General features: G+C 49.5%; 1 protein-coding gene across 2 annotated transcripts in view; it reads right to left on the minus strand.

Moving 5' to 3' along the window:
* GALNT2 (polypeptide N-acetylgalactosaminyltransferase 2) overlaps positions 1-26,389 on the minus strand; it is a 194,084-nt gene that overhangs the window by 65,892 nt on the left and 101,803 nt on the right. For both annotated transcript variants that reach the window (XM_045437409.1, XM_045437411.1), the window contains exon 3: positions 3,578-3,731. In XM_045437409.1, coding sequence (XP_045293365.1) covers positions 3,578-3,731 — 154 coding nt within the window. The remainder of the gene's footprint in view (positions 1-3,577; positions 3,732-26,389) is intronic.

Here is a 26,389-nt window from a genome sequence, read left to right on the forward strand (position 1 = left end):
TGCGGGGGGCGGGGGGGGGGGGCAGTACATTTTATATACTTAAAAAAGGTAAATAAAACATTGCCCAAATATGTGAAGTTTTGTTTTGTTTTGTTTTTGTTTTTGCAAGGCTCTGAACACCTGATGCCTTGTATCTATCCCAAAGGACAGGAAATAAAGGGTGGGATGTAACTGCATTGCTTTTCAGTCCTGGAAGAACGTAAACACGTTATGTTTATTTGGGGTTCATCATGGGGTTCCTATGATCTTTACTGCTAAAAATCTCCCTTATTCTTTTATGACTCTTAGTATCACTGATGACTTAGTAGGCACTCACCATATGTGCTGAGCAATACATTCAGTCAACAAATATTTACTGAATTTCCTGAATGCCGTCAGTCGTCCAATAACGATCCTGGCGGCAGTATCTCACCATTCTAATGGGTAAAGACAGATGAACATGTAAATAAGTAAGACATATGGTGTGTGGGTGGTGATAAGAATTATGGAGAAAATCAAGGGTGGGGGCCAGGCGGCTGCACTCCTCGGGGAGGTGGTCGAGGTCAAGGGCCGCCTCGCTGAGGGTGCCTCTGAACAAAATCTCAAGGGAGGAGAGACCAGCCCTTGTAGACATCGTGTTTCTCCTCATGGTAACCAGAGGTGATCGTGTGCCATCAACTTACAAATGCTACCGGCCACAGGATTAAGGACTGGAGGGTCTGGGATCGTGACCAAGATCTACGTGACTCCAAAAACCTTGTTCTTAATGAACCACGTGCATGGCTTTCAGATTCATCACACGTGAAGGCTGAATTCAAACGTTTCCATAATCCTAGACGAAGGGAGAGACGGCGAGACGGAAAAAAAAAAACCCAACAAAACAAAACAAAACATTTATGTAGAAGGTCAAACGCTTTAATAGTTCTCAATGAGAGGTCTGGTGGAGGTCGGGGGAGATTCACAGAGGCAACTTGATCTCCTTAACCTGACATTCAGTATGAGCTTACGCTCCGAGGACAGCACATTGGCTCAGTTTCAGGCATCTGACTGACTTGGGGAGACATTAATTTAGCCAAAGTCAAACCAACACGGAAGGCATCCCAGCTGTTCCTTTAACACATGCAAATGAAAATGCCACTGTCGCTGGCACTAAAATTAAACTCACCTCTAACACATCCCACCATGGGAGGAATAGTCAAACATCTGCTTGGACAAACTCGTATTTCAAAAAACTGGAAAAAAAAAAAGCTATATACGCACATATATTTAATTTGGGGGACTCTGAAGCCCACTCACTGATGAGCCATCACAAAGACACTACGTCCTCTCAGCTCTAAGGAAAAGTCACAGCCAAAAAACTACTCACAACCCAACGGTGCAGGGACACTCGCACCGTCTCATGGAGACGTGATTCGAAGCAGTTGATTCAAAGCACCAGGTAAGGTTTCTGAGCCAGATGCTGCTGGAACGTCAACCACGCTCTTGAGTTGAGGCCAAGCCCCTCTTAAAAGCCACAGTGCCCTTTTCTGGCCTTAAGTCCGCTGCTCCTAATCACTGGGCAGGTTTTTAACAAAGGGGGACCCCCTCACCTCCCTCTCCGTGCAATGAAGACAACCTTTGTGTCCAGAGTCTGACTCTCAAGGACTGTGTAAGTGCCCCCGAGGAGCGCTTCGCAGAGGCAGGGTGCACACAGTCTGGTTAGCCTGGGGATGGAGGGAGGGGTGGGGACACCGGCATTCGTGACCTCTCCCCAGAGATGCAGGCATGTGCCTACACACAGCTCCAGGACTCGCAGGGTCCCAGAGCCTCCCAGGGCTCCCTGGGGTCCGTGGATCCCAGGTCAGCAAACCTTTTTAGATAGGCTGTTCAACAGCTAACCCTGCTGAATTTAATCGGGAGCACAGCCTAAAGACTGAACAAAGCTGCCTGTGAAAAAAAAAAAAAAATGAATGGATTATAGGAGACATTAAACAAAGACCATCTCCTGGACTGGATTTAGAAAAACGGTAAGATTCTTAATATTATGTATCACATATAATTATATATCAGCCATATGTTTCATATATTAAATCTCTCTCTCTCTCTCTCTCTCTCTCTCTGTCATGCACACACACACACACACACACTGTGCACTTAACTCCTTGGTCCAAAAGTCCTGTAAATTTACCTGCTTATGAGCTGCTGTGGGAGCACAGAGCTGTCGAGAACACGCACACACAATAAAACAAACACGCAAAAAAGACCGTTAAGCAAAGGGAGTGATAACCTGGCAGCTAAATGGTTAACCGACACGGTTAAGTTAAGTTCCCCTGAAAGCAGGAGAGGAAAACACCCTTTCCGTGCATGCTACTAATTTACAAAATCAAGCCAAACTTGAAGAAGTGTTCACGTGAAAGGCAGCTGACTGTCGTCCCTCGCCAGCTTACCCTCCTCTCAGTCCCTGGGACACACACGCAGGGCGAGCCGATCGCTGATGGGCTCTCTGGAAGCCCAGCACTGCCTGTCACGGCCTTGCCCCTGTCCTTCTTTCTGGATGCCTCCAGCTCAGGACTCCCCCCCCTCCTTCGGGCATTTCCTGACCTTCCCACCTCCTGGGGGCCCTGGCTGCACTGCTTTAGAGCAGACTGTCCAAGCCCTGGGGTACCACCCCCCCTCGTTTCCTGGTGCACCTGTTACCCGCCCCACCCCACCCCGCCCCATCCCCAGCCAGAACGGGACTGGGGCCAGAGACTCTTCTGTCCGGAATCCCAGGACCCGAACACAGTGCCTGAGTCGCAGCGAATGTATCATCCATGACGATGAATGACTCCCTAAGTAACCCGGTGAGTAGGAACGCCTACCAAACAGCCAGGAAACAGCTGTCCTCCAAATACAACTCTTTATTTTTTAACAATCTGCAACAAGCCCAACCCCACCAATGATCTCCATGCGACCAGCCTCCCAGTCAGAGCTTCTTACCAGCAAGGCTGAGAGGTGTAGCGGCAGTGAGGCCTGACAGTAAGCGGTGACAAACTCACGTTGGAATGCCTGGAGACCTCATCAGCCGAGCCCGATGAACCCCAGAGTGCCCTCCGCCCTCGGGTCCCAGATCCCTGAAGAGTCAAGAGAAAGGACGTAGTCCTCCTCTGTCTCTGTGTTTCAGCTCAGTTTCACATCCGCCCTGCCGGAGTTGTTCCTTTCCCCTTTCCAGTCTCTAGAACATTTCTGAGTTAAGCTGTCCTAATAGAGCAAGAATTCAGATTCCCTTCCTTCCGACGACGCTACGAACTATGGCAAATTACGCGTGTTTGGGGAGGGGTTTGAGAGATGACATGCCCTTCTCGTGCTGACCCCCCACCCTCTGGCCAGCCACCCACGGCCTCTCGATACTGCCTTGGGGGATCCGAAAGACTAGAATCCCATCCCCAGCGGGCCTGTCTCTTCCAGGGAGTGGAGCCCCAATGCTGTATGCCTTTTCCAAGTTTTACCGCCCCGTAGAGACACGACGCGCGTTCAGTGTCCCAGAGTAAAAGAAAAATGCTGCGGCGTGGTCAAAGCTCCTTACCAGGTGTGGGAAAGCAAGCGGAGGCCCCAGGCCGACACACGGCTTAGTACTTACTGGTCATGTCTGGTGTCCGGGATGGCTCTGTCCATCCGCAGCTTATCACTTTCCACTTGGTTGAATTTGTTGCGGGCGTAGGGGTCCTGCCCGGAGCGGACCATTGTCCCTCCGACGTAAGCTTCCTGGTTAAAGTCCCGCCACCGCACTTTTCCTGAGAGAAAGAGCAGACAGAGGGTGTGGGATGAGGGGAAGATGAGAGCAGAGGCCAGCATATGCCACGTGAACGGCGTTCCCAGCAGCCCACGGCTTCCTCTGATGGCAGTTTTCGTCCACAAACTAGCTGAAAACAGCCCAAGCAAGCACCGTCACGTGCCCAGATTGGAAAGCCGGATGCTGACAGTCTGCAACGAGACTCGGACCTCCTGTGCTGTCTAGTGAGCGATATTCTGTGCCAGCCAAGGTATCCGTAAGCATGGCTCCACACACGCTTGGTAAGAAAGGAGAGTGCTGCTGCTTGTTGCACCTTTCCAGGGATTACGGTAAGCCCCAGAAGCATCCCAGATACGGTGAAAAAGATAATGTCCAAATTACACGCAAGGTTATCCTGTCGAGTCACATCGGGTGACACGAAAGTGAGTGTTTACACGTGAAATGACAAAGAACAGGCGATCCCCACATGCCTCGGTGAGACGCTTCTCAGGGCTTCTTCTCGAAGCTGCTGCCACGTCTGACCCCACGAGGAGGTGAGAGGAACCAATCCTAGCACGGACACCTTCTAGCACACGTTTCAGGAGGGAAGGGGGCCAAGGTGACCTGTCCACGCGTGGGTCAGCCCTGACTCGTGATCAGATTAGCTGCTGCCACTCTAGAAGGCCAAGCATGAGGTTCTCCAAGAACACGACAGCGGAGTGGGGAGTTTGTACTGGGACCTGGGGTAGGGGCAGTACTGGCTGTAGCTGGATCTAGAGGAAAGAGCACTGCAGGCTGGGGCGAGGCTGGGCAGGCCTGGGCATCATGAGGGCAGACCCAGAGACACAGCAAAGGCATCAGTGCTCAGAGGGAAAGACAGAAGGAAAGACCGACTCAAGGCAGAGAGAATATTCAGGACTTGAAGTTCACCCTGGCTTTTAGACCCCTGTCTACCGCTTGCTACCTTTATGACCTTGGGCAGGTTTTTTTTTTTTTTTTTTTTTTTTTTTTATTCTTTGAAATAAGAGTTTCCTAAAGATCAATGAACTTAAAACAATGAAAAACGGTTTTTTTGTGAGGACTGAATGGCCTACTATGTGCCAGTTTGGTAGGTGTAGCAAACTTGAACCAAACTCAAAAAAAAAAAAAAAAAAAAAAAAGAAAAAGAAAAAAGAAATAAGAAACCTGTCCCCAGGAAGCTTATGAAATTCCCAATGGTCACAGTGCTCTGAAGAAAAGGCCTTAAGGGGCAAATTGTTCTGGGGTCGTTTTCTGTGGGGTGTCTGATAGGGGCTCTAATGTCTGAGTAGACACCCAGACAAAGGGAGGGAGTGGGCCACGGAGCCCTCTGGGAACAGCATAGGAAAATGCTCAGGGAACTGCGGTGCAAAGGCCCTGGGGTGGCAGTGAACTACCTTACCCCATTCAGGACTGGCCAGGAAGCCAGTTTAACAAAGAGTGAGGTGCTGGCCAGAGACGTGAGAGCAGGCCTGTTGACAGCTACCCACAACAGGCACATGTGTGCAGGCCACAGGTCTTCTGCCTCCTGGCAAACGCTGGGCTGTTCAGTTAAACTCAACAACACCTACGTGCGTGCTTTTCCAACATGGATCTCTCCGCGTCCAATCAAAGGCACGTCCCGTTTCTTTCTCTAGTTCAGAGATGAGGAAACTGAGATGCGGTTACATGAGATCTGTTCAAGGCCATAGAGTAAATTTTCTATCTACAAGCTCATCTGTTTCTTGCTGCGATTGTCCCGCGAGGTCAGAACCCCCATCTCATCACAGCTGGTTGCCGTGGAAATGATGCTTGGGGTCACAGAGGTCCGCTCTCTCAAATGGAAAAGCAGTTTCAAAACTCACGAGCTCCCTGGCTATGACGACGCCGTGCCCCCGAAAAATGTCTGGTTAGGTTATGGGAGCTGGCCAGAGTGTCAGCGTTTTCTCCCGCCTAAAATAAAACGTTTCCAAAACACCTTTTTGGAAACATGTCTTGCATGCTAGGGCAACCCTGGAAATACGTCTGGGTCCTCCTCTCTCCCCACCTTTCTGCCTTCACCCTCACAGACTCTTGAGGAGAGGGAAGAAAAAAACCACCCATCTGTGCTTGGACTAACACAAATCAGAGCCTCAGCTAAGATCTATATCTGCAGTACTTACTATGGAATCCAAATGAGCTGGTTCCAACTAATGTGTAAAGGCCTGAATATTCGTTACTACCACGAGGAACCAGGAACCGTGGAGCCCCAGCCACAACCAGAGAAGGGACCGTCACCCAAGAGAAGTTCTGTCTGTCACTCTGCTTATGCTCTCCGTGACCCTCACCGGGAGCGCTGGGGACAGTAAGAAGGGAGCCAGCTTACTCCTGGTCTGTGCGGGGCAAGGCTTCTGCTGAGTTCCTGGGGCTTCAATCCCACCTATAGATCTCCTTGTAATAGAAAACCTTCCCCCCTTCTAGAAAAGGCATGAGGACGGCAGAGGGTTTTACAGGGTTCCTGACGTCGGGTGACTGTGGGGACTTGGCCCCAAGCCATTGGTGTATACGAAGTGTGGACTATATGCTAGGCATTGTGTTGGCTCCTGCAGATACAGTGAGCAAAAACAGACCTGATGCCTGCCCAGTGGAGGTCATGTTCTAGGAGATGGAGGGAGACAGATAATAATAAAATGACTATACCAATCACTGTCTCATTAACAACTGAGCTAGGTGTTCTGATACTGAGAAATGTAGTTCTACGGAGGCACCTAACAGAGGAAACCGATGTAGACAGGGGGAGTAGGGAAGGCTTCCCCCGGGGAAGGAATATTTGAACTGAGAATTGAAGAATGAGTAGGAGTAATGTAGGAGAAGCCATCCTCCAAAGACTGCAGGAACCCCCTCTGAAGCAGCCCACAGTGACTCCTTCCGACTTGGGAACATCTTCCACAGGACCCTTGTGGACTCTGCCTCGCCTTGGGACAATTTTCCCAAGGCATGAGACCATTTTACTGGAGACAGGTTATAACTGGTTTTTCTGTCATGGAAGTTCAGCAATATGTCAGAATACGGCAGGGACTCTCAAACACGTTTGACTACGACACACGTTTTATATCATGTCCCCGACACACGAACACACATACGTAGGCACACAATTGAAATGAAGGTCTCAGCCTTCCTATGTGTGAACAGATGGATCTATTTGACCTGTTTTTCTTACGTAGCTACAAAAGTGGCTTCATGCTCGAATAATGGGTCACACCCCATAATCTGAAAACCACTGGGCTAAAGAACCGTTATAGAAATCAGTTCCGTATTACATCGAATTCCTAGGGCTGGAGCCACCCAGAGAGCAGAGGCAGGAAAGAGAGAGCATGGCTCTCAGAGGGCATGCGTGCCCCATCCCAACCCGGGCATTAGGGGAAGCAGCCAGATGCAGAGACAACGGAACAGGCTGGGCCTAAGTTACAGGTTGGAGAGAAACAGTCAAAACAACAGGTACAATGTCTGAATAGCCTGACTTTTAAAAAATGCCTTTCATAAATCATTGTGTGCTTCTCTCGCTGTAAAATTTTTGGAAAGTGCATTGGAAATGAAGAGCTTTAGAAAACAAACAAACAAAAAATTCACAAACACCTACAGACAGTGAACTTGGCTAGCTAGGCAGAAGCAGAGGCCATGAAATACTCCAAAGATATAAAACTGTACAAGAAAAGGGGGTGCCTGGGTGGCTCTGTCAGTTGAGCGTCTGACTCTTGACTTCAGCTCAGGTCATGATTCCAAAGTCGTGGGATCGAGCCCCGCATCGGGCTCTGTGATGAGTGTGGAGCCTGCTTAAGATTCTCCTTCTTAGGGGCGCCTGGGTGGCACAGTCGGTTGAGCGTCCGACTTCAGCCAGGTCACGATCTCGCGGTCCGTGAGTTCGAGCCCCGCGTCGGGCTCTGGGCTGATGGCTCAGAGCCTGGAGCCTGTTTCCGATTCTGTGTCTCCCTCTCTCTCTGCCCCTCCCCCGTTCATGCTCTGTCTCTCTCTGTCCCAAAAACAAATAAATGTTGAAAAAAAAAATTTTTTTTTAAAATAAAAAAAAAAGATTCTCCTTCTTAAATTAACAAAATTTTTTAATTAAAAAAAAAAAAACAAAAAACTTTGCGGGAGAAGCCAGAAAGCAGCTCCATCACCAAAGACCATAGAAAACCACCTGCGATTAAAGAACACACGAGGAGAAAGTGGGCATTATCCTAAGAACGCCTGGGAAAATTGTTTGCTTACTAAATGAGTTATGAGAGTATTTAAGAAGAAATCCATTTCTGGACGACAGATTCTCTGAGAAGGAGGAGCCGTGCGGCCCCACGAGTGTGGAAACCTAGGCTTCTGTCAAACAGACTCTTCCCAAAGATTCCTGCGCGGGCGGGACAAGCCACCTGTCTGCGACCTCGCGCTGACTTAGGGGGCTGGGTGAGGATCCCCACCCGATTCCAGATTCCAACCCTCTGGCAGCCTCCCTGGGTCCCCCGTTCCCCTCTGTGAACAGCACAGCCGGCCCAAGCCTTCCCTGTCCTTCAAGGTCAAGCTCCTCTGAGAAGTAGGATCTTTGGATCTGCCCCACCCCCAATGCCTGCCACAGGCACACCCGCTCCCCTCCCCTCCCCTCCCAGCTGGACTGGGAAAGAGTTCCTCACCCGAGGGCCAAACCCCCTGTTTTGCTGCTAGTTCTTACCCACAGACGCCAGCACGGGACGCACACCGCATGCACGAAGACTGGCCAACCCTAGAGGTGATCTCCACCTCAGTCCAAGGCACCTGAGACTGATCCTAAAAAAGCACCCCAAATCCTGCACGCTGCTCGGAGGAACCCAGCCTCAAAACGGCTCTCAGGGGTGGCATCGCTGTGCGGACACCCGCATCTGAGAAGTGCTCTCCGCCTGTGCTGGACAGCGGCTTTTCTGTTCGTCTGGCTGACGGCGCTGCCCTCTGGAGCCTGCTGGTCAGATCACGGGTCCCGGTGCAGAGAAGCTGAGGACGCGGGGTTAACAGCGGTCCCATGCCAACCCCCGGGACGGATGGGGCTTGGAGGCCCACAGCCAGCGTTCACGGAACACAGGCCGAGGAGCAGGGGCCCAGGGGTGAGTTCAGCTCACCCACCCTTCCTGAGCCTCTAGTCTGTATGCAATCAGAACATTCTGCCTCTGAAGTTGTTACGAAAAATGATAGTGATGACAGCGATAATAATTCCTAAGCCACTGACGACCGACCGTCCAAAATGAACTGGCTTAGTAGGCCGAACGGCTAAATGCAAACACAATTACCTCCACTTTGCGGGTGTGGCCGCCTCACTTGGGAGGGTTGCCGGGGGCTGCTGAGCCCGTCCAGCCCCTCCAGGGGGGTGTCCCACCTCTGCAGCTGACCCTGAGAATGAGTGGGAAGCACTGCAGGGGATCCTCGTCTGCCAAGGTTCCTGTGGGCACCTGCCCAGGTGAGCACAGGCCGGAACGTGCAGGCCAACAGAGTCCACACCTCCCTGCTGCCCACGAGCACCTTCTGCCTCCGATCTTAGGGAGAAGGGGGCCCGTGGCCGAGTTCATCTAAGTCTGCGCCTCTGTCCTTCCATCCCCATCGGCTGTGCCCAGGAAACACGTGGCGAAAATAAGAAACACAATGTCGTTCTCCGCTTGCTTCAGGCCGGGGAACCATGTTGATACCATCACATTTCAAAGGTGGGGCAGGGGAGAGGGGACAGAAGCATGGCTGTTAGTGACACGAAGAAGAGTCAGGAACACGGAAGTTCTAGCGGCCTATTCTCAGATCATAGTTGTTTTACTGTCGGTCACGTCGTGATCGGCGAGGCCCCTCGGTGTCTCACTTGAGTGGCTTCGGAATTTCTTAGGGGGGATATCCCAGGGGCGTAGGCAGGAAGGACAGTGCTGAGCAGCCTATCTTCCATTCCTCGGGGTGCCCCCCCTGTCCTGCCCCCTCCCCGCCCTGAGGCCGGCTGCAGACGGAGATGCCACCCTTCTGCCCAGAAGGGGAAGGGGAGGGAGGGAGAGGGTCTCCCTGTGAAGGCCATGTGTGCGTGGGACAGGGTGGGGTGGGTTTCCCGTGGAGCCCCAGAACCCACGCTGTCACATCTTACGGCTGGAAGATTCTATTTTTTTTCTTGAGAGAGAGAGAGAGAGAGAGAGAGAGAGAGAGAGAACACTCGAATGGGAGAGATGGGCAGAGAGATAGAGAGAGAGAATCCCAAGGAGATTCCACACTAAGTGTGGAGCCTGATGTGGGGCTCGGTCTCATGACCCTGGGAATCATGACCTGAGCAGAAATCAAGAGTCAGAGGCTCAACCAAGCGAGCCACCCATGGGCCCCACGAAAACTCTCTTTTAAGGGGCATCTCAGCCTTTTGTTCCTGCTAACATTTGCAGTCCCGGGGAACTACTCAGTTCGTAAGACAGCCATTCTATTTTGGGCAAACTCACTGTAAGGAAGTTCTTAATTCTGGAGAAAACATTCACTGCCTTCTGTTTTCCCCAAGCTGGGTGAAACGGGCCAGTACGGAGAAGATGCCAGCCCTGAGCGAGTGAGCACACATAAAGGAATGTAGCCTCTGTCCTCGAGCTGTATATGTCATTAGTGGGAAAGGTATGCCAACAAGTGGTGTGGACAAGGAGTCTATAATCCAGGGACAGGGGCTCAGAAAAGTCCCCAGAGAAGGGGCATTTGGGCTGGGTCTTGAGGCACGAGCAGAAGCCTGACGCACGGAAGGGCTGCGTGGGAAGACGCGACAGGATGGAGGGAAGGATGTGTGAAGACAGGGGTGACAGGAGAGGAGAAGGCCAGTCCGTGCCCAGCCCCGAGGCTCACCCCTGGCTCAACTGCTCAAACTATAAGTCCACGTTCTGGGGAGCACAGAAGTTTCGAGCGGGTGAGGGCCGATCAAACTTGCACTCCAGGAATACGATTCTGGCCGCAGGAACAAGGATGGACGCTCAGAGGGGGAACCTCCAAGGTAAAGACGTAGATGATCCCCCCAAATCACCTGCCCCCTCAGCTCCCTGCTCAGGAAGACCCTGCCTGCGCCCGAGGATGAGTCCCGGGTCCCCACAAGCACATCTCTTCTCCTCGAAGCCCAGCCCTCGTGGACCCTGAACCTGTGAGGGTCTCGGCTCACCCAGCGCAAGGGAGGGCTGCTTCTCAACATGGCCACCACCTCCCAGAGGCCCTCCCGTGTGTCCGCAGCTGTGGCCTCATCCTAGGCCATGCCTCTTCCCTCTTCCTCACACATGACTCCATTCCAGCCACAGCTTTTCCACAGACCTGCTCACAGAGGGCCTTGAAAGTGCTCCCTGACCCTCTAATAATTTAACTCCGAATTCTGCCGAGGACGGGGCCCAAGTCCACCCCTGAAAACAGAGATGACCACGTATGCCCCGTCCTCCCCCAGGAATTGCAGACAGCCGTGCGTCCTCGCACACCTCTTCACCCAGCTGAGCCCACAATATCCTCCTAACCGCATCGGTGCCCTTTTCCGCGAATATCAGTGTCTATAGAAAGGCGATGGAAACTGAATGGAAACTGACGAGCTCTGCACTCTCTCCTTGATGCCCTGGCTCTGAGCACAGAGGGTGGGTGGAGTGGGGGCTGACCCTACTCTCCGGCCCATCCCCCAGCCCCGGTGCACCTTGCACCCGCTCTCTTCGCTGCCTGGTTTCTTTGCTCTTTTTTCTCTCCGCTTCTAGGCAGGGGCCTCAAATCTGCCACACGGTGCATGTTGAATAGCGCCAAGCAGTATCCCGCAAATCCCTTCTACGGCCTGGCCATCCCCCGAAGCCTCGGCTTGTCCTGTCGCCCCTCTCACGGATCCGCGGTGCAGCTGGAAACCTGGCCCTCCTCTGCTGCCCGCCTGCCTGCCAGATCCGGTCTCTGCTGGGAGCAGAGGCCAGTCCAGGGAAGGGCCGGCTACTTCCCACCGCCCCCCACTCCCCGCACCCTCGGGTTGACCTCCGAGGCCGGCCAGTGTGGGCTAGCTGAAGGGCACGGTCCCCTTCTTGCCTTCTAGCACAAGAAACAGTGTCTGGAGACGGGGGAGAGTGAGGCCCGGGGCAACCGCCTGCTGGGACAAGAGCCCGGGCCTGAAGGGAAAGATCAGACCCTCATGAGTCTCGGCTCGAGGGCCCCGTGGGGAAGGGGTCCCTAGGGTTGGCAGTGAGAAGACACTTCCAGCCACCTGTATGCGCTGGTCCGTGCCTCAGACACGTACGTGCCCGCTCTGTGCCAGCCGTTACCACAGTGCTCCCCTGGCCACACACACAACTTAGCCCCAACGATTTCTTTCGTTTTCTGTTCCCGTCTTTTTAATTTTTAAAAATGTTTATTAATTTTTGAGAGGCAGAGAGAGACAGAGCGTGAGCAGCGGAGCGGCAGAGAGAGAGGCAGACACAGAATCCGAAGCAGGCGCCAGGCTCCGAGCTGTCAGCACAGAGCCCGACACGGGGCTCGAACTCACAGAGGGTGAGATCAGGACCTGAGCCAAAGTCGGAAGCTCAACTGACTGAGCCACCCAGGTGCCCCTGTTCCCATCTTTGACTCACGTGTTACACCTGCCCACTGACATTCTTCTGTTACACCTGCCTCCTTCACAGGACAAGCTTTGCAGCCTGAAGTTTCTTGAATCCAGAGTTTCTTCTCTCCCTCCTAATCCCCCCCCCAGCAGCCTCCTGAGCTACTTCTAAAAGCTTTTCCCAATCTTTTTCTTCCTAGTTGAGGATTAGCAGTCCACCCGCCACACACACACGCCCCAATCCAATCCACACGGGAGGACAGCAGGGCACCCCGCGGGCAGAGAGACGAGCTGGTCCTCATAACCATGCATGGTCCACGGGGCCCAGACGGAGGCTGCAGGCGGGACAGGTGCTGAGGTCCATAGGGGGGGAGCCCCCTGCTCTGTGGCCTGAGGTCGGGGCCCGTTCCAGCTGGTGCGGGGGTCCTAAGTGCCACCCAGGACAGCATTTCCACCGGAAAGCTCATTCTCCTCTCCTAAATAACCAACCCTACAACTGATCTTTTGGAAAAGACACTTTTAAAGCCAGGGAATTGCTCGCATTTGGAGGACTCGGTTCAGTTCGTTTCAGTTTAAAAGAATACATTTCCAAACCACGCCATTTCTTTCTTAAAAGTTTTTCCCCTAGGCCTCATCTTTAAGGAAACAATGACCTCCATCTATGCAAATGAACTTCCAAAGGGTTAACCTCACAAAACGTGTGAAAACCCAAGTGCTGACATGTGCCCCCAGGCACCGGCCTGTTGTCCACACTCACAGGCCTACGTGGCAAAGGAAAGTGACAAAAGTGACGTGGCTGGTGCGGGTCCCACCGGGCCAGCGGATTCGGGTGGCTGGAGACTTCTGGATGCTGCGGTATCGTGGCCGTTCCGCAGTGCCTCACTCAAATCCTCCCTGGGAAGGACGGCTTAAACAAACTGAACGCTAGTCTGTATAAAACAGAGCCGCTTCCTCCCGGAAAGCAGCCAAGAAGGGAAACAGAATGTATTTTACATCAAAGGACAAAGCTCTCAGATTTATTTTGACCTCTTGGTTGATCTCAAACGGAATGCAGTTTTACTATGCTTCAAAGAAAAAAAAAATTCTTCCTATTTTTCCTCTAGAAGGTCATCATGCTACCAGAGGAAGGAAGAGAATGGGTCAGGGCTAGAATCGCAGACAGATGTGTCCATCTAAATGACAACGACACGTAAATGACACTTTATTTTCATTTGTCACTGGGTAGCTGGTGTGACAGGAATAAGAAATCCTACACAACGCATTTTTAAGGATGAAGAAATGGGAAATGCAAAGAAGATTACAAGCACTTTAATCACTTAAAGAAGACATTAGAAGAAAAAAATCAGAATCGCCACAGGGTGGATGTTCTTAATTTATTTAAAATAGTGGTGCCGTCAAAATAACTGAAAAACCACACGGGGACACAGTTCTGCTTTGCATTACGAGGTCTACGCCTGGTTTGGAATCTAGGTATCTTCGGGGATTCCTTTTCCAAATTTGAAATAGGAACTCTTCATTCTCCCTCTATGTGACAGTGTCTAATTATGAATAATTTGGTTTGATGTCCGTGGTCTCTCCTGATCATCTCTTCCATCCCGAATATTAGTACAAGTGTCAGAGTGAACAGAACCGAAGCTGATACACGGGTGGGAAAGTCTCTTCACCAAGACCCCTGTCCTCTAAGGGGTGCCCAGGCAGCTCAGTCAGTTAAGTGTCTGACTCTTGATTTCGGCTCAGGTGATGATCTATCTCGTGGTTTGCGAGCTCGAGCCCCTCGCGGCGCGCGGCCAGGGCAGAGCCTGCTTGGGATTCTCTCTCTCCCTCCCTCTCTCTCTGCCCCTCCCCTGCTCATCTTTCTCTCTCAAAATAAATAAACACTTAAAAATAATAATAAAAGAGGCACCTGGGTGGCGTTAGTCAGTGAAGTGCCTGATTCGGCTCAGGTCATGATCTCATGGCTTGTGGGTGTGAGCCCCACATCGGGCTCTGGGCTGACAGCTCGGAGCCTGGAGCCTGCTTGGGATTCTCGGTCTCCCTCTCTCTCTGCCCCTCCCCCGCTGACGCTCGGTCTCTTTCAAAAATAAACATTATGGGGCGCCTGGGTGGCGCAGTCGGTTGGGCGTCCGACTTCAGCCAGGTCACGATCTCGCGGTCCGTGAGTTCGAGCCCCGCGTCAGGCTCTGGGCTGATAGCTCGGAGCCTGGAGCCTGTTTCCGATTCTGTGTCTCCCACTCTCTCTCTGTCCCTCCCCCGTTCATGCTCTGTCTCTCTCTGTCCCAAAAATAAATAAACGTTAAAAAAAAAATTCAAAAATAAACATTAAAAAAATGTTTTTCAATACTAATAAAAAAAAAAAAAAAAAAAAACGCTAGCATCTAGCCACCGCTTACAAGTTTCCAATGATGGGGAAATCACTGCTTCAAAAGCAGCCCGTTTCATCAGACAGCTGGAATTGTTGACATCGGCTTCCTTATACCGTAACAAAAATTGCTTGCCTGTAACTTTCACTCTCTGGAGTCTCAAAAAAAAAAAAAAAAAAATTAGTCTTCAGCCTCTTTTGTATGGCTGCCTTCCAAATATTTGGACATCACGATTCCATTTTCCCCTCCTAGGCCCTTCCGTAGAAACATCCAGTTATTTTAAGTGCTCCTCATCAGATGCTGTTTCCGGCCCCCTCACCGTCTGAGTCATCATCATCTGGACCTGCTCTAACTTATGAGCGACTCGGAAAACCCTGTGCCCGGAAGGGAACGGGATACTTCAGGGGTGGCCTGTCAGCACACACGGCACTAGATGCCATCCGGATTGTTCTGGATGCTCTCCTTCTACCTATTCAAGCTTAAGCTCATTCTACTTTATTTTTAAAAAAAAATTTTTTTTAACGTTTATTTATTTTTGAGACAGTGAGAGACAGAGCATGAACGGGGGAGGGTCAGAGAGAGGGAGACACAGAATCCGAAACAGGCTCCAGGCTCTGAGCTGTCAGCATAGAGCCCGATGTGGGGCTCGAACTCACGGACCGCGAGATCATGACCTGAGCCGAAGTCGGCCGCTTAACCGACTGAGCCACCCAGGCGCCCCAAACTCATTCTACTTTAATAGCTCTATCACACTTCTGGCTGCTGGCCTGATCTGTGGCTTCGCTTTTGCTTTGCTACTTGTTGGAAGGTGGGGGGGAAAGGACGTTAGAAGGTTTGTTTTCCAATGGCGGCTGAGATGCAAGGAAATCGTTCCCCCTGGAAGACCATTTGGCGATTAAGATGAAAAAAACCCTTAAATACACGCACTGCCATTGACCCTGCAGTTTCAGTTTTTGGAATTTATTTCAAGGAAGTAATTAAGGGCATCTCAAGAGTCACCTCAGAAGATGTTCGCTGGAAACCCTCTCTATGTCCTACAACACAGGACAAGTTCAAGGCGCTTATGCTAATGGATACACTGCGGTCATTGAAAATGCTGCCGAGGGGGTACTGATGGACACGAAAAGGTGTTTGTGATGGAAAACTCCAGGAAGAAACGGGTGGAAATACAGTGTGGTGCCACATATGTAAAAATGTTGACATAACCAGCTGGTAGGGGCCGTCTGTGGCCTGTCCTGAGCCGAACCAGGAGGAAGAGGGAGGAGGGGGGTGGGAGGAGGGAGGAGGGAGGAGGGGGGAGGGGGGAGGGGGGAGGGGAGAGGGGGGAGGGAGGTGGCCTCCAGGACAGACGCCGGGAGAACCCTGAGGTGCTACCGCTGGGAGAGAGGGGCATGTGTGGGGACCCTTCTCAGGTACTCCTCCAAATCGTCAGCAATGTTACTCACCTCGCAGACTTGCCCATTTTTTTCCTAAGAACTCACAGAAACGCTGAGAGGCCCAGGAGCTGACTCCGAAATTGTGTCTAGGGCTCCAGGCCTCCTGTCCCTGGGCTCGGCACAGCCGAGGGGAGGCAGACACCGGCTCACCTCAGTCAGGTGGGACACATGCCCAGAACGAGTCCAGAGGAACACTCAGTGGGAGAGTAACAGTGGTTAGTTTGGGGTGGCAGAATTATGTGTGAACGATTGTCTTATTTTTGCTTATCTGAATTAAATGTTCCACATAAGTGTATTACACTTACGTATGTGATTATTTTAACATTTATTTATTTATTTTGAGAGAGAAAGACAGAGAGGGAGAGAGAGAGCATGGGGAAGGGGCAGAGAGAAGCGGGGGAGAGAGAATCCCAAGCAGGCTCCGCACTGTCAGTGTGGAGTCTGATGTGGGGCTCGATCTCGTGACCGCAAGATCACCACCTGAGCTGACGGCAAGAGTTGGGACGCTCAGCTAACTGAGTCACCCAGGCGCCCCATGTTGCTTGCTTTTAGGGTATCCTTCAAGGATACTCAGCCACTTACTTTCCTAACAATGACACTGGGCAGACCTCTGGCTCGGGCCCGGGTCACAGCGAGCCACACAGAGTTAGCCGTCCCACGGCTGTCCCACCGTGCTACCCAGGCAACGCGGCTCACTGGGCGCACGGCGCACAGAGATACAGTGGAAGCGGGTTCGGTCGTAAGAAGCGAGGAAACCCTTAACACGTGCTACAACATGGATGAGCCTGGGGGGCACTGCACGGAGCGAAACATGCCAGTCACCGAAGGACAACCTTCCCTGGGGTGTCTGGGGGAGTGGAGTTCAAGGAGACACAGAGGAGAGCGGTGGCTACCAGGGGCCGGCGGGGGGGGCGGGGGCGGTGGTGGGGAGAACAGGGGTTAGTGTTTCACGGGGACAGAGTTTCAGCTTGGAAAGGGAGAAAGTTCTGGAGGTGGATGGGGGTGACGGCCACACAACGGTGTGAACGTCCGTGATGCCACTCAGCTGTGCACTTCAAGACGGCGGCCATGGCAAACGTTCGCGATGTGTATCTCACCACGATTTTTTTAAAGAACGCACGACGCCAGAGCCCCGTAAATCCCTCGAAAGGAGAAAAGGTTCAGGAGAGCACTTCTCCCGACTATGTAGCAATGCAGCATGAACACACAAGTGGCTCATCTCCTCTTTCTTCTGGCAGGTGGGAAGTAGAAACGCTAAAACGTTCCCATTAGCATCAGCGGCAATTTGCACCGGGACTTGGGTTCTATTACGCATTTCGCCATTCCCGTGTCATTCATCTCTGCGTAAATGCCAGCAATTTCTGTTTTGAGAAGTCAACTGTCTCGGGTAATGAGGCAGCGGCGGGCAGGGGAGGGGTGGGAGGAGACACCCCGAAGGATGGGGGTCCTCCCAGACGACGCACACCGTAATCAGACTCTCCTCTCCCTACCCGTGTCTCTCCGAGGCCTCGCCCCCTTCCACGAGGTTGTAACGAACACAAGAATGATACCAAGGTTTCGGAAAGGCAAAAACAGAATCTACTCTCCAAGGACACGTCCCCATCTGAAGGACGAGAGCCCTTCAGATGGCCCCTGTTCCTCGCTGTCCTGGATCATCGGCCATCCTGCCCACTGGTCTCATCAGTCAGATGGAGAGAGGTGGAGGGCACAAGAGGAGGGGACACAGGAGGGCATTTACTGGGAGAGACTCATTTTTCAAACCAGAGAGCTTTTTCTGTACCCAGGGGCGGAAGATAAAATTCGTCTCCATCAGATAAATTTTCAAAAAACACAAAACCTGACTAACACTCTATTTGCCAGAACACTTTGAAAATCAGCACTTGAAGGGTGCCTGGGGGGCTCAGCCGGTTAAGTGTCCCACTTCGGCTCAGGTCATGATCTTGAGGTTTTAGAGTTTTAGCCCCGAGTCCGGCTCTGTGCTGACAGCTCGGAGCCTGGAGCCTGCTTCGGACTCTGTGTCTCCCTCTCTCTCTGCCCCTCCCCCGCTCGCACTCTGTCTCTCTCTCTCTCAAAAATAAACAGACATTAAAAAAAAAAAAAAAAAAAACGGGGGCGCCTGGGTGGCGCAGTCGGTTAAGCGTCCGACTTCGGCCAGGTCACGATCTCGCGGTCCGGGAGTTCGAGCCCCGCGTCAGGCTCTGGGCTGATGGCTCAGAGCCTGCAGCCTGTTTCCGATTCTGTGTCTCCCTCTCTCTCTGCCCCTCCCCCGTTCATGCTCTGTCTCTCTCTGTCCCAAAAATAAATAAACGTTGAAAAAAATTAAAAATTAAAAAAAAAAAAAACTTAAGAAAGAAAGAAAGAAAGAAAGAAAGAAAGAAAGAAAGAAAGAAAAGACAGTCAGCACTGAAAAGCAACTTCAGTGACCAAAAGGGAAGAAAGGGGCCCAGAATCTAAGGACCAAAGGCCTTCTGCTCCAGACCTGAAATCTACAAGGAGGGTGATGGGACACGAAGACATATCCTCACCCCGTCTCCAAGACAGTACGATTGGTGGTCCTAATCTGGGGACAGAGACTGGAAGGCAACAGAAAGGTATAGTTTAAACAACAGAGTCGGGGCGCCGGGGTGGCTCAGTCAGTTAAGCGTCCGACTTCGGCTCAGGTCATGATCTCGCGGTTTGTGAGTTCGAGCCCCGCGTCGGGCTCTGTGCTGACAGCTCGGAGCCTGGAGCCTGCTTCAGATTCTGTGTCTCTCCATCTCTCAGCCCCTCCCCTGCTCATGCTCTGTGTCTCTCTGTCTCTCAGTAATAAATAAACGTTAAAAAAAATTTCTTTTTTTAAAAATAAACAACAGAATCAAGGGATCTCACAGAAGAAAGTGTGGCCATTTTACAGATAAGGAAAATGAAGCTGTAAGATAGTCACTATCTGTCTAAGGTCAACTACCTGGTGGCAGCGCTGAGCGCCGCGCCCCAGTGCCTAGCTCGGTGGACAAGTGTCCTTGTCCTCGAGCCCCGCGCTTCTCGCGGACAGCTCTCACATTCCAGTTCCTATGAGGCCACTATTTCAGAAATGGCCAGAAAAACTGGAAAGTGGACAAGGGCTGGGCTATGCCAGTGCGTTCGGGACGTCAAGAATCTCACAGTTCCTCCTCAACTTCTAGAAAGCAGTCGTCGTAGAAGGACGTGTCCACGTGAGCATGCTGTGCTATCTCCGTGAAGCCAGTGGCCTCCCAGGAGGCAGGACTCTCCCCATGAGCATGACCACAGCCTTCTCTCCAAGGCTCCAGGAAACCGGCCCAGGGAGCAAAGAAAACAAACGACTCCTTCCTTCTTTTTTTTTTTTTTTTTTTTTGAGACAGAGAGAGACAGAGCATGAACAGGGGAGGGTCAGAGGGAGACACAGAATCCGAAGCAGACTCCAGGCTCCGAGCTATCAGCACAGAGCCCGACGCGGGGCTCGAACTCATGGACTGTGAGATCATGACCTCAGCTGAAGTCGGACGCTTAACCGACTGAGCCACCCAGGCGCGCCACGACTCCTTCCTTCTTTAGCCAATTTGCAGGCATCTATCTGGCTTCAAGTGCCTGTGACCCAGACCAGGTGCAGTTCTACCAAGGGAAATGCAGGATTCATTGAGTCACCCTTGACCTTCGGGAGCTTCGACAGAAGGACTCCTGGCCAGCGTGACCTGAGTGAGATGGGAAGCAAACTGCTTCATAACTGCCCCTGGCCCTGGCCTCTCCCGATGACAGTGGGATCCAAATAAACAGAACTGAAAGATGACGCCGACCAGATCTCTCACTCCAATTTTCAGATCTCCTTCACGGACCGGGTTGCGACTCAAGAACTTGGTGAGGAAATCCTAGGCCTCTAACAGGCAAACGCTAGATCTGGGCTGTTCATAAATCCAGCTGCTGGTGTTCACGTTTGCGGTTCCGTTCCTGCACCCTGGTCACAAAGCCCTTCTAGGCTGCGCCCTGGCTCAGCGTACAGGCTTCTCTGTGCTCCTCAAGCCCCGTGAATCGACTGCTGAGCGTGGACGACTAAGCTTCCACCAGAAAATGAAGGCCAGGACCCCAGCCTCCGGGCCTCCCCTCTGCCACAGCCACTTTGCTGGTTGGCTTTATTAAAAAATCCCAGAGATGGGGCGCCTGGGTGGCGCAGTCGGTTAAGCGTCCGACTTCAGCCAGGTCACGATCTCGCGGTCTGTGAGTTCGAGCCCCGTGTCAGGCTCTGGGCTGATGGCTCGGAGCCTGGAGCCTGTTTCCGATTCTGTGTCTCCCTCTCTCTCTGCCCCTCCCCCGTTCATGCTCTGTCTCTCTCTGTCCCAAAAATAAATAAACGTTGAAAAAAAAAAATTAAAAAAAAAAATAATAAAAAAAAATAAAAAAAATAAAAAATCCCAGAGTCTACTGAAAAGCAGCGCGGGCTGGGACGGGAAATCGAGTTGGGAACAATAATCTGGGCTTTTGGAAGCCATGGCGGACCCAAGAGCGGGATCTCCAGAGTGGGGCCACGCAAGGCAATCTTTAGGGGTAAAGCCACAGTGGGTCTTTCCGAATCCTTCATAATATTTTATTTAAAATGTGCTTTGGAACGTATCACTAGATTCGCGTGATAATATGTGTTTAATCTGTAAGTGTTTTAATATAGATGGAGGAAGGAGCGCTATCCTCAAAATATTTTTGCTAATAGGGCGTTTGGTCAAAAAAGCGGGAGCCGTCGCGGGGGGCATCACTGCTATCTTGAATCTGGTTCCTACATCTGTCAGTGGGTTTTGTGGCCATGCTAAAAGACACCAGGCTCCTATATTTGGCTTCGTGCTGCCTCCTCCCACCCATCTGTCTACAACTGCTAGATATCCAACACCTAGAACACAGGAAGCTGGGTTTCTGAACAACCCACTTTACCCAGAGGAAAGAGCTGTGCACAGTGGTTCCTTGCCGACCACAAAATACTGGCAGTGTCCATCATTCTTGTGGAAAATGTGTTTCGCAGCCAGAGCAAAATAACTTCTAAAGAAAAAACTCACGTGTACGTGGATTTAGCGAGGAAGAAGGTTACAACTCAAAAGGTTGAAGTTCTTCGGCAAAATAAAAGGACACGGTGCCTTTAGCAAGTTATCGGTAATAACTCAAAAAAAAAGGGACCGTCAGTACATTCCTGTCCTATCTCTGAAGAAAATCAACTGTGTAACAGCTACAAACATGACAGCCAGGGTCAATACCACACTGAATTGATTTTTAACTAGAGTATGACTCTTAGTAGTAGCTGGTTTACACCCTGAAGATGGCCTCCCCCTCGCACTCCCACTCCATATAGGACTTAAAATCCACTAGAACACTTGGTTTTAACGGAAGACAACCCACAGGAAGTCTCTCATTAATCCACACAGTAGAAGCGTATCCTATTATTATAATAAAGAAATCCTTATTAGCGAAGTATTCCGTTCAGATGCTCCCCACTGCGTGGGGAATGCCCATTTTACATAGGAAGGAACCTTGGCTCAGAGCTGCATGACTCATCCAGGAGTTGGGGAAGAAGGGAGGGGGCCGGCCTAATAGATACAGCTAATGTGCTCACTCACGCATGCTCCTGTCTAGCGCAATTGGGACAACGGAAGGGTATAGACAAAGGGTATAGACCTGCACTCCCTGGGGTGATACGTATCCAACCTTGGTTAGACACATGAATGTACAAATTCCCCGTCACCACAAAGTAAAAATTTCGTGAGCCAGCTTCTGGTTTTCCGGGCCAGCGTGTGAAGAGTTGGGAAGTTATCACTCCATCCTAAGCTATCGACGACTCTTCTGAGTTCCCTCAGAGAAGTGAGATCATAGAGCAAAGCACTACTCCAAAAACTGGAGACACCCAAAGGTGAATACAGAGAATCACAACTTACTGGAGGACCCATCTGTGCAGGAACCTTGTCCGGGTAACGAAATCAGAACGGTGACAGATGAACTGCTGGAGGGAGGTCGCTGTGGACAAGCCTGAGAGCTAAAAACTCCAGGGGCATCAGTCATAGGTGGCCCCCCATACCTCTGTGAGTGTTTACCTCCAGGAGCTTAACTAGGTTTCTGGACGACAGACCCCTTCCTTCATGCTTCCAGCAGGAGAGGAAAAAGGATCATTTGGAAATATGCCAGAGCATTCTGTTCTTGACAAGGCCTGCCCTCAACAGAAGCTATTTTACCACAGCCTAACCCCATGGAAGTTTATCAGAGCCTAACCAACCTGGAGAAAGGAAAATGCTGGACCCCACCCTGCCCCTAGCCTTCTGGTGGAAGAAGGGAAATACTCCTTTCTAATCAACTTTAGCTGCCCTGTCCCACCCATGTGGGAGAGAAACTGGGAAGCAATTGTGAAGTTCACAGCCCAGGGGCACAGGCTCACTAAAAGATGAAACCTAGCAAATGACTATAGAAGGCTTCCCCTGCCTCCACACCTACCTTATCACTACAGGCCTATTTACTTGAGTTCCTTTTACCCAGCACATCATACTCGGCTTTTAAGAAAAACTTACAAGGCATACTAAAAGGCAAAAAACAAAGTTTGAGGAGACAAAGCAAGCATCAAAATGGGCTTAGATATGGCAGGGATGTAGGAATTCCCATACCAGGAATTTAAAACAACTACGATTCGTATGTTAAAAGCTCTAATGGAAAAAGTAGACAACATGGAAGGACAAATGAAGAACAGGGAAACAGAAGTGAAAATTCTAGTCAAGAACCATACAGAATTACTAGAGATCAAAACACTGTAACAGAAATGAAGAGTGGCTTTGATGGACTCATCGCTCAACTGGGCACAGCTGACGGAAGACTCTCTGAGCTTGAGGATATGACAGTAGAAACTTCCGAACTGGAAAGCAGAGATTTAGAAAACAAAGAACAAAAGAACACTGAAAGAAATCAGAATGGAGTTATCCAGGAAATGCTGGATAACTCCCAAAATGTACACACATGTATAATGGGACTACCAGAACGAGAAGGAAGAGAGGCAGGAATAAAAGATTTATTTGAAGTGGTAATGACTGAGAATTTCCTCACGTTAATGTCAGATGCTGAATCACAGCTGCAGGAAGATCAGAAAATACCAAGTGGGACAAATAACAAAAAGACAGAAAACATAAAAAACCAAAAACTACACCTAGACATAGCATGTTCAAACAGCAAAAGTCAAAATTTTATTTTTATTTACTTGTATTTATTTATTTTTTCAAGATTTTATTTTTAAGTCATCTCTGCACCCAACATGAGGCTTGAACTCACAACCCCGAGATCGAGAGTTGCATGTCCTACCAAGTGAGCCAGCCAGGTGCCGCTTTAAAAAAATCTTGAAAGAAGATGGGGAGGAAGGAAACAGAGAAACAAAGATAAGAATTCTACCCAGCTTCTCATAAACCGTGCAAGCAAGAGAATGGAATGAAATATCTATAGTTTTGAGAGAAAAAAATTGCCAACCTAGAATTCTATACTCCGTGAAAATAATCTTCCAAAGTGAAGGAGAAATAAAGACTTTCTCAGATAACAGAAATTGAGGCAATCTGTGGCCAGTAGACCTGCCTTGCAAGAAATATTAAAAGGAGCTGGAGCTCTTCAGAGAGAAGGAAAATGATACAGGGCAGAAACTCAAATCTCCATAAAAAAGTAAGAACATCAGAGAAGGAGTAAGTGATGGTAAAATGACAACTTTAATTTTTTTTTTTTAAGTTTATTATTTTTGAGAGAGAGAGAGAGAGAGAGCGAGCACACAGGGGAGGAGCAGAGAAAGAGAGAGAAAGGGAGGGAGGGAGAAAGGATCCCAAGCAGGCTCTGCGTTGTCAGCACAGAGCCCAATTCAAGACTCAAACCAACAAACTAAGATCATGACCTGAGCTGAAACCAAGAGTCAGACGCTTAACCGACGAAGCCAGCCAGGCGCCCCCAACTTTAATTTTTCTTATCCTCAATTGATATAACAGGTAAAGATTTGTTCAAAATAATAATAGCAACAATTTTGCATGCTTATCTATAGTATATATATTTAGGTACACACTATACATATGAAATGAATGACAGTGATGATTCAAGGAACAGGAGGGAAGAATTCTTAATATGTTGTTATAAGATACTTACACTAACTGTGAAGCAGTCTAGTGTTATTTGAAATTAGACTTGGATTAGTTCTAAATGCATATTGCAAACACTAGGCCAACCACTAAAACAATGGGAAAAAATAGGAGAGAAAAATGGAATTACGTAAAATGCTCAATGAAAGCTACAAAAGGCAGAAACAGTGTAGAAGACAAAAATAACAGAACAAGGCAAGGAATAGAAAAGGCTAACAAATATGGTACATATCAATACAACTATAGTAATAACCACCTTAAATAGCAATGGTCTAATACACCGATTAAAAGACAGAGTCAGAGAAGATCAGTAAACAAGACCCAACTAGCTGTATATTGTCCTCAAGAAATCTACTTCCAAAACAGAAAGCACTGAGCCTACATGGGTTTACTGATGAAGTCTACCAAACACTTAAGGAAGGAATCATTGCTAATTCTCTACAATCTCCTTCAAAAGACAGAAGCAAAGTTAATACTTCCTAACTCATTCTATGGAGCCAACATTACCCTAATAACAAAACCAAAGACATCACGAGAAAATGGCAAACCGGTATCTCTTATGAATGTAGATGCAAAAATCTTCAACAAAATATTAGCAAACTGAATCCAAAACCATGACAAAGTAGGATTGATCTTAGGTATGCAAGACTGGTTCAACATGTGAAAGCCAATTAATGTAATCCATTTGACCAAATCCAATACTCCTTCATGATAAAAACTCTATTCTAGGAATAAAGGGGAAACTTCTTCAGCTTGATAAAAAACATCTACCAAAAACTTAGAGCTAACTTCATACTTAATGGTAGGAAACTAGAAGCTTTCCTGCTAAGATCAGAAATATGGCAAGGAAGGACACCTGGGTGACTTGGTTGGTTAAGCATCCACTTTTGATTTCGGCCCAGGTCACAATCCCAGGGTTGTGGGATCGAGCCCTTTGTTGGGCTCTGTGCTGAGTGTGGCGTCGGCTTGCAACTCTCCCTCTCTCTACCCGCCCCACCCCCTGCCACCCCTCTCCCCTGCTCATGCTCGCTCTCCAAGATAAGAAATAATATGGCAAGGATGTTTACCACTTTTCAACATCATACTAGAAGTCCTAGCTAATGCTAGGAAACAAAGAGTACGCTATAGATTAAGAAGGAAGATGTTTGCAAATGATACGACTGTCTATGTAGAAAATCTGAAAGCACCGAAACCTCCTGGGACTAATAAGTAATTACTGCAAGGCTGCAGGATACACGGTTAATATACAAAAACCAACTGCTTTCTTATATACGAACAATGAACAAGTGGAATTTGAAATTAAAAACACAATACCATTGGGGCGCCTGGGTGGCGCAGTCGGTTAAGCGTCCGACTTCAGCCAGGTCACGATCTCGCGGTCCATGAGTTCGAGCCCCGCGTCGGGCTCTGGGCTGATGGCTCAGAGCCTGGAGCCTGTTTCTGATTCTGTGTCTCCCTCTCTCTCTGACCCTCCCCCGTTCATGTTCTGTCTCTCTCTGTCCCAAAAATAAATAAACGTTGAAAAAAAAAATTAAAAAAAAAAAACACAATACCATTTACATTAGCACCCCCAAATGTAAATACTTTGATAGAAATTTAACAAGATAGGCATAAAATTTGTATGAGGAAAACTGTAACACTGACAATGAAAATAAAGAAAGAACTAAATAAATGGAGACAGTCCGCGTTCATGAGTAATAAGACTCAATACCGTCAAGATGTCAATTCTTACAGCTTGATCTATAAATTCAACACAAACAAATGAACATCCCAGCAAATTATTTTCTGAGCATCAACCGATTCTCAAGTTTATACAAAAGGCAAAAAAAAAAAAAAAAAACAAAAAAACAAAAAAACACACAAAACACCAAAAACAGAATAGCCAACACAATATTGAAGATGAAGTACAAAGTTGGAGGACTGACGTCACCCAAATTCAAGAACTACTATAAAGTTAAAGTAATCAAGACAATGTGGTATTTGACAAAGGAGCAAAGGCAATACAATGGGGCAAAGGTAGCTTTCTAACACAAACGGGGCTGGGACATCAGGACATCCACATGCAACCCATCAACCAGCCCATCTAGACACAGATCTTCCACTCTTCTCAAAAGTTAACTCAAAATGGATCAAAGACCTGATTATGAAGCCAAACTATAAAACTCCTGAAACAAAATGTAGGAAAAAAATCTAGGTGATTTTGGCAACGACTTTTCAGATATAACGTCAAAGGCATGATCCGT

Source organism: Leopardus geoffroyi, chromosome D2, assembly GCF_018350155.1.
Source record: "Leopardus geoffroyi isolate Oge1 chromosome D2, O.geoffroyi_Oge1_pat1.0, whole genome shotgun sequence".
Classification (NCBI taxonomy): domain Eukaryota; kingdom Metazoa; phylum Chordata; class Mammalia; order Carnivora; family Felidae; genus Leopardus; species Leopardus geoffroyi.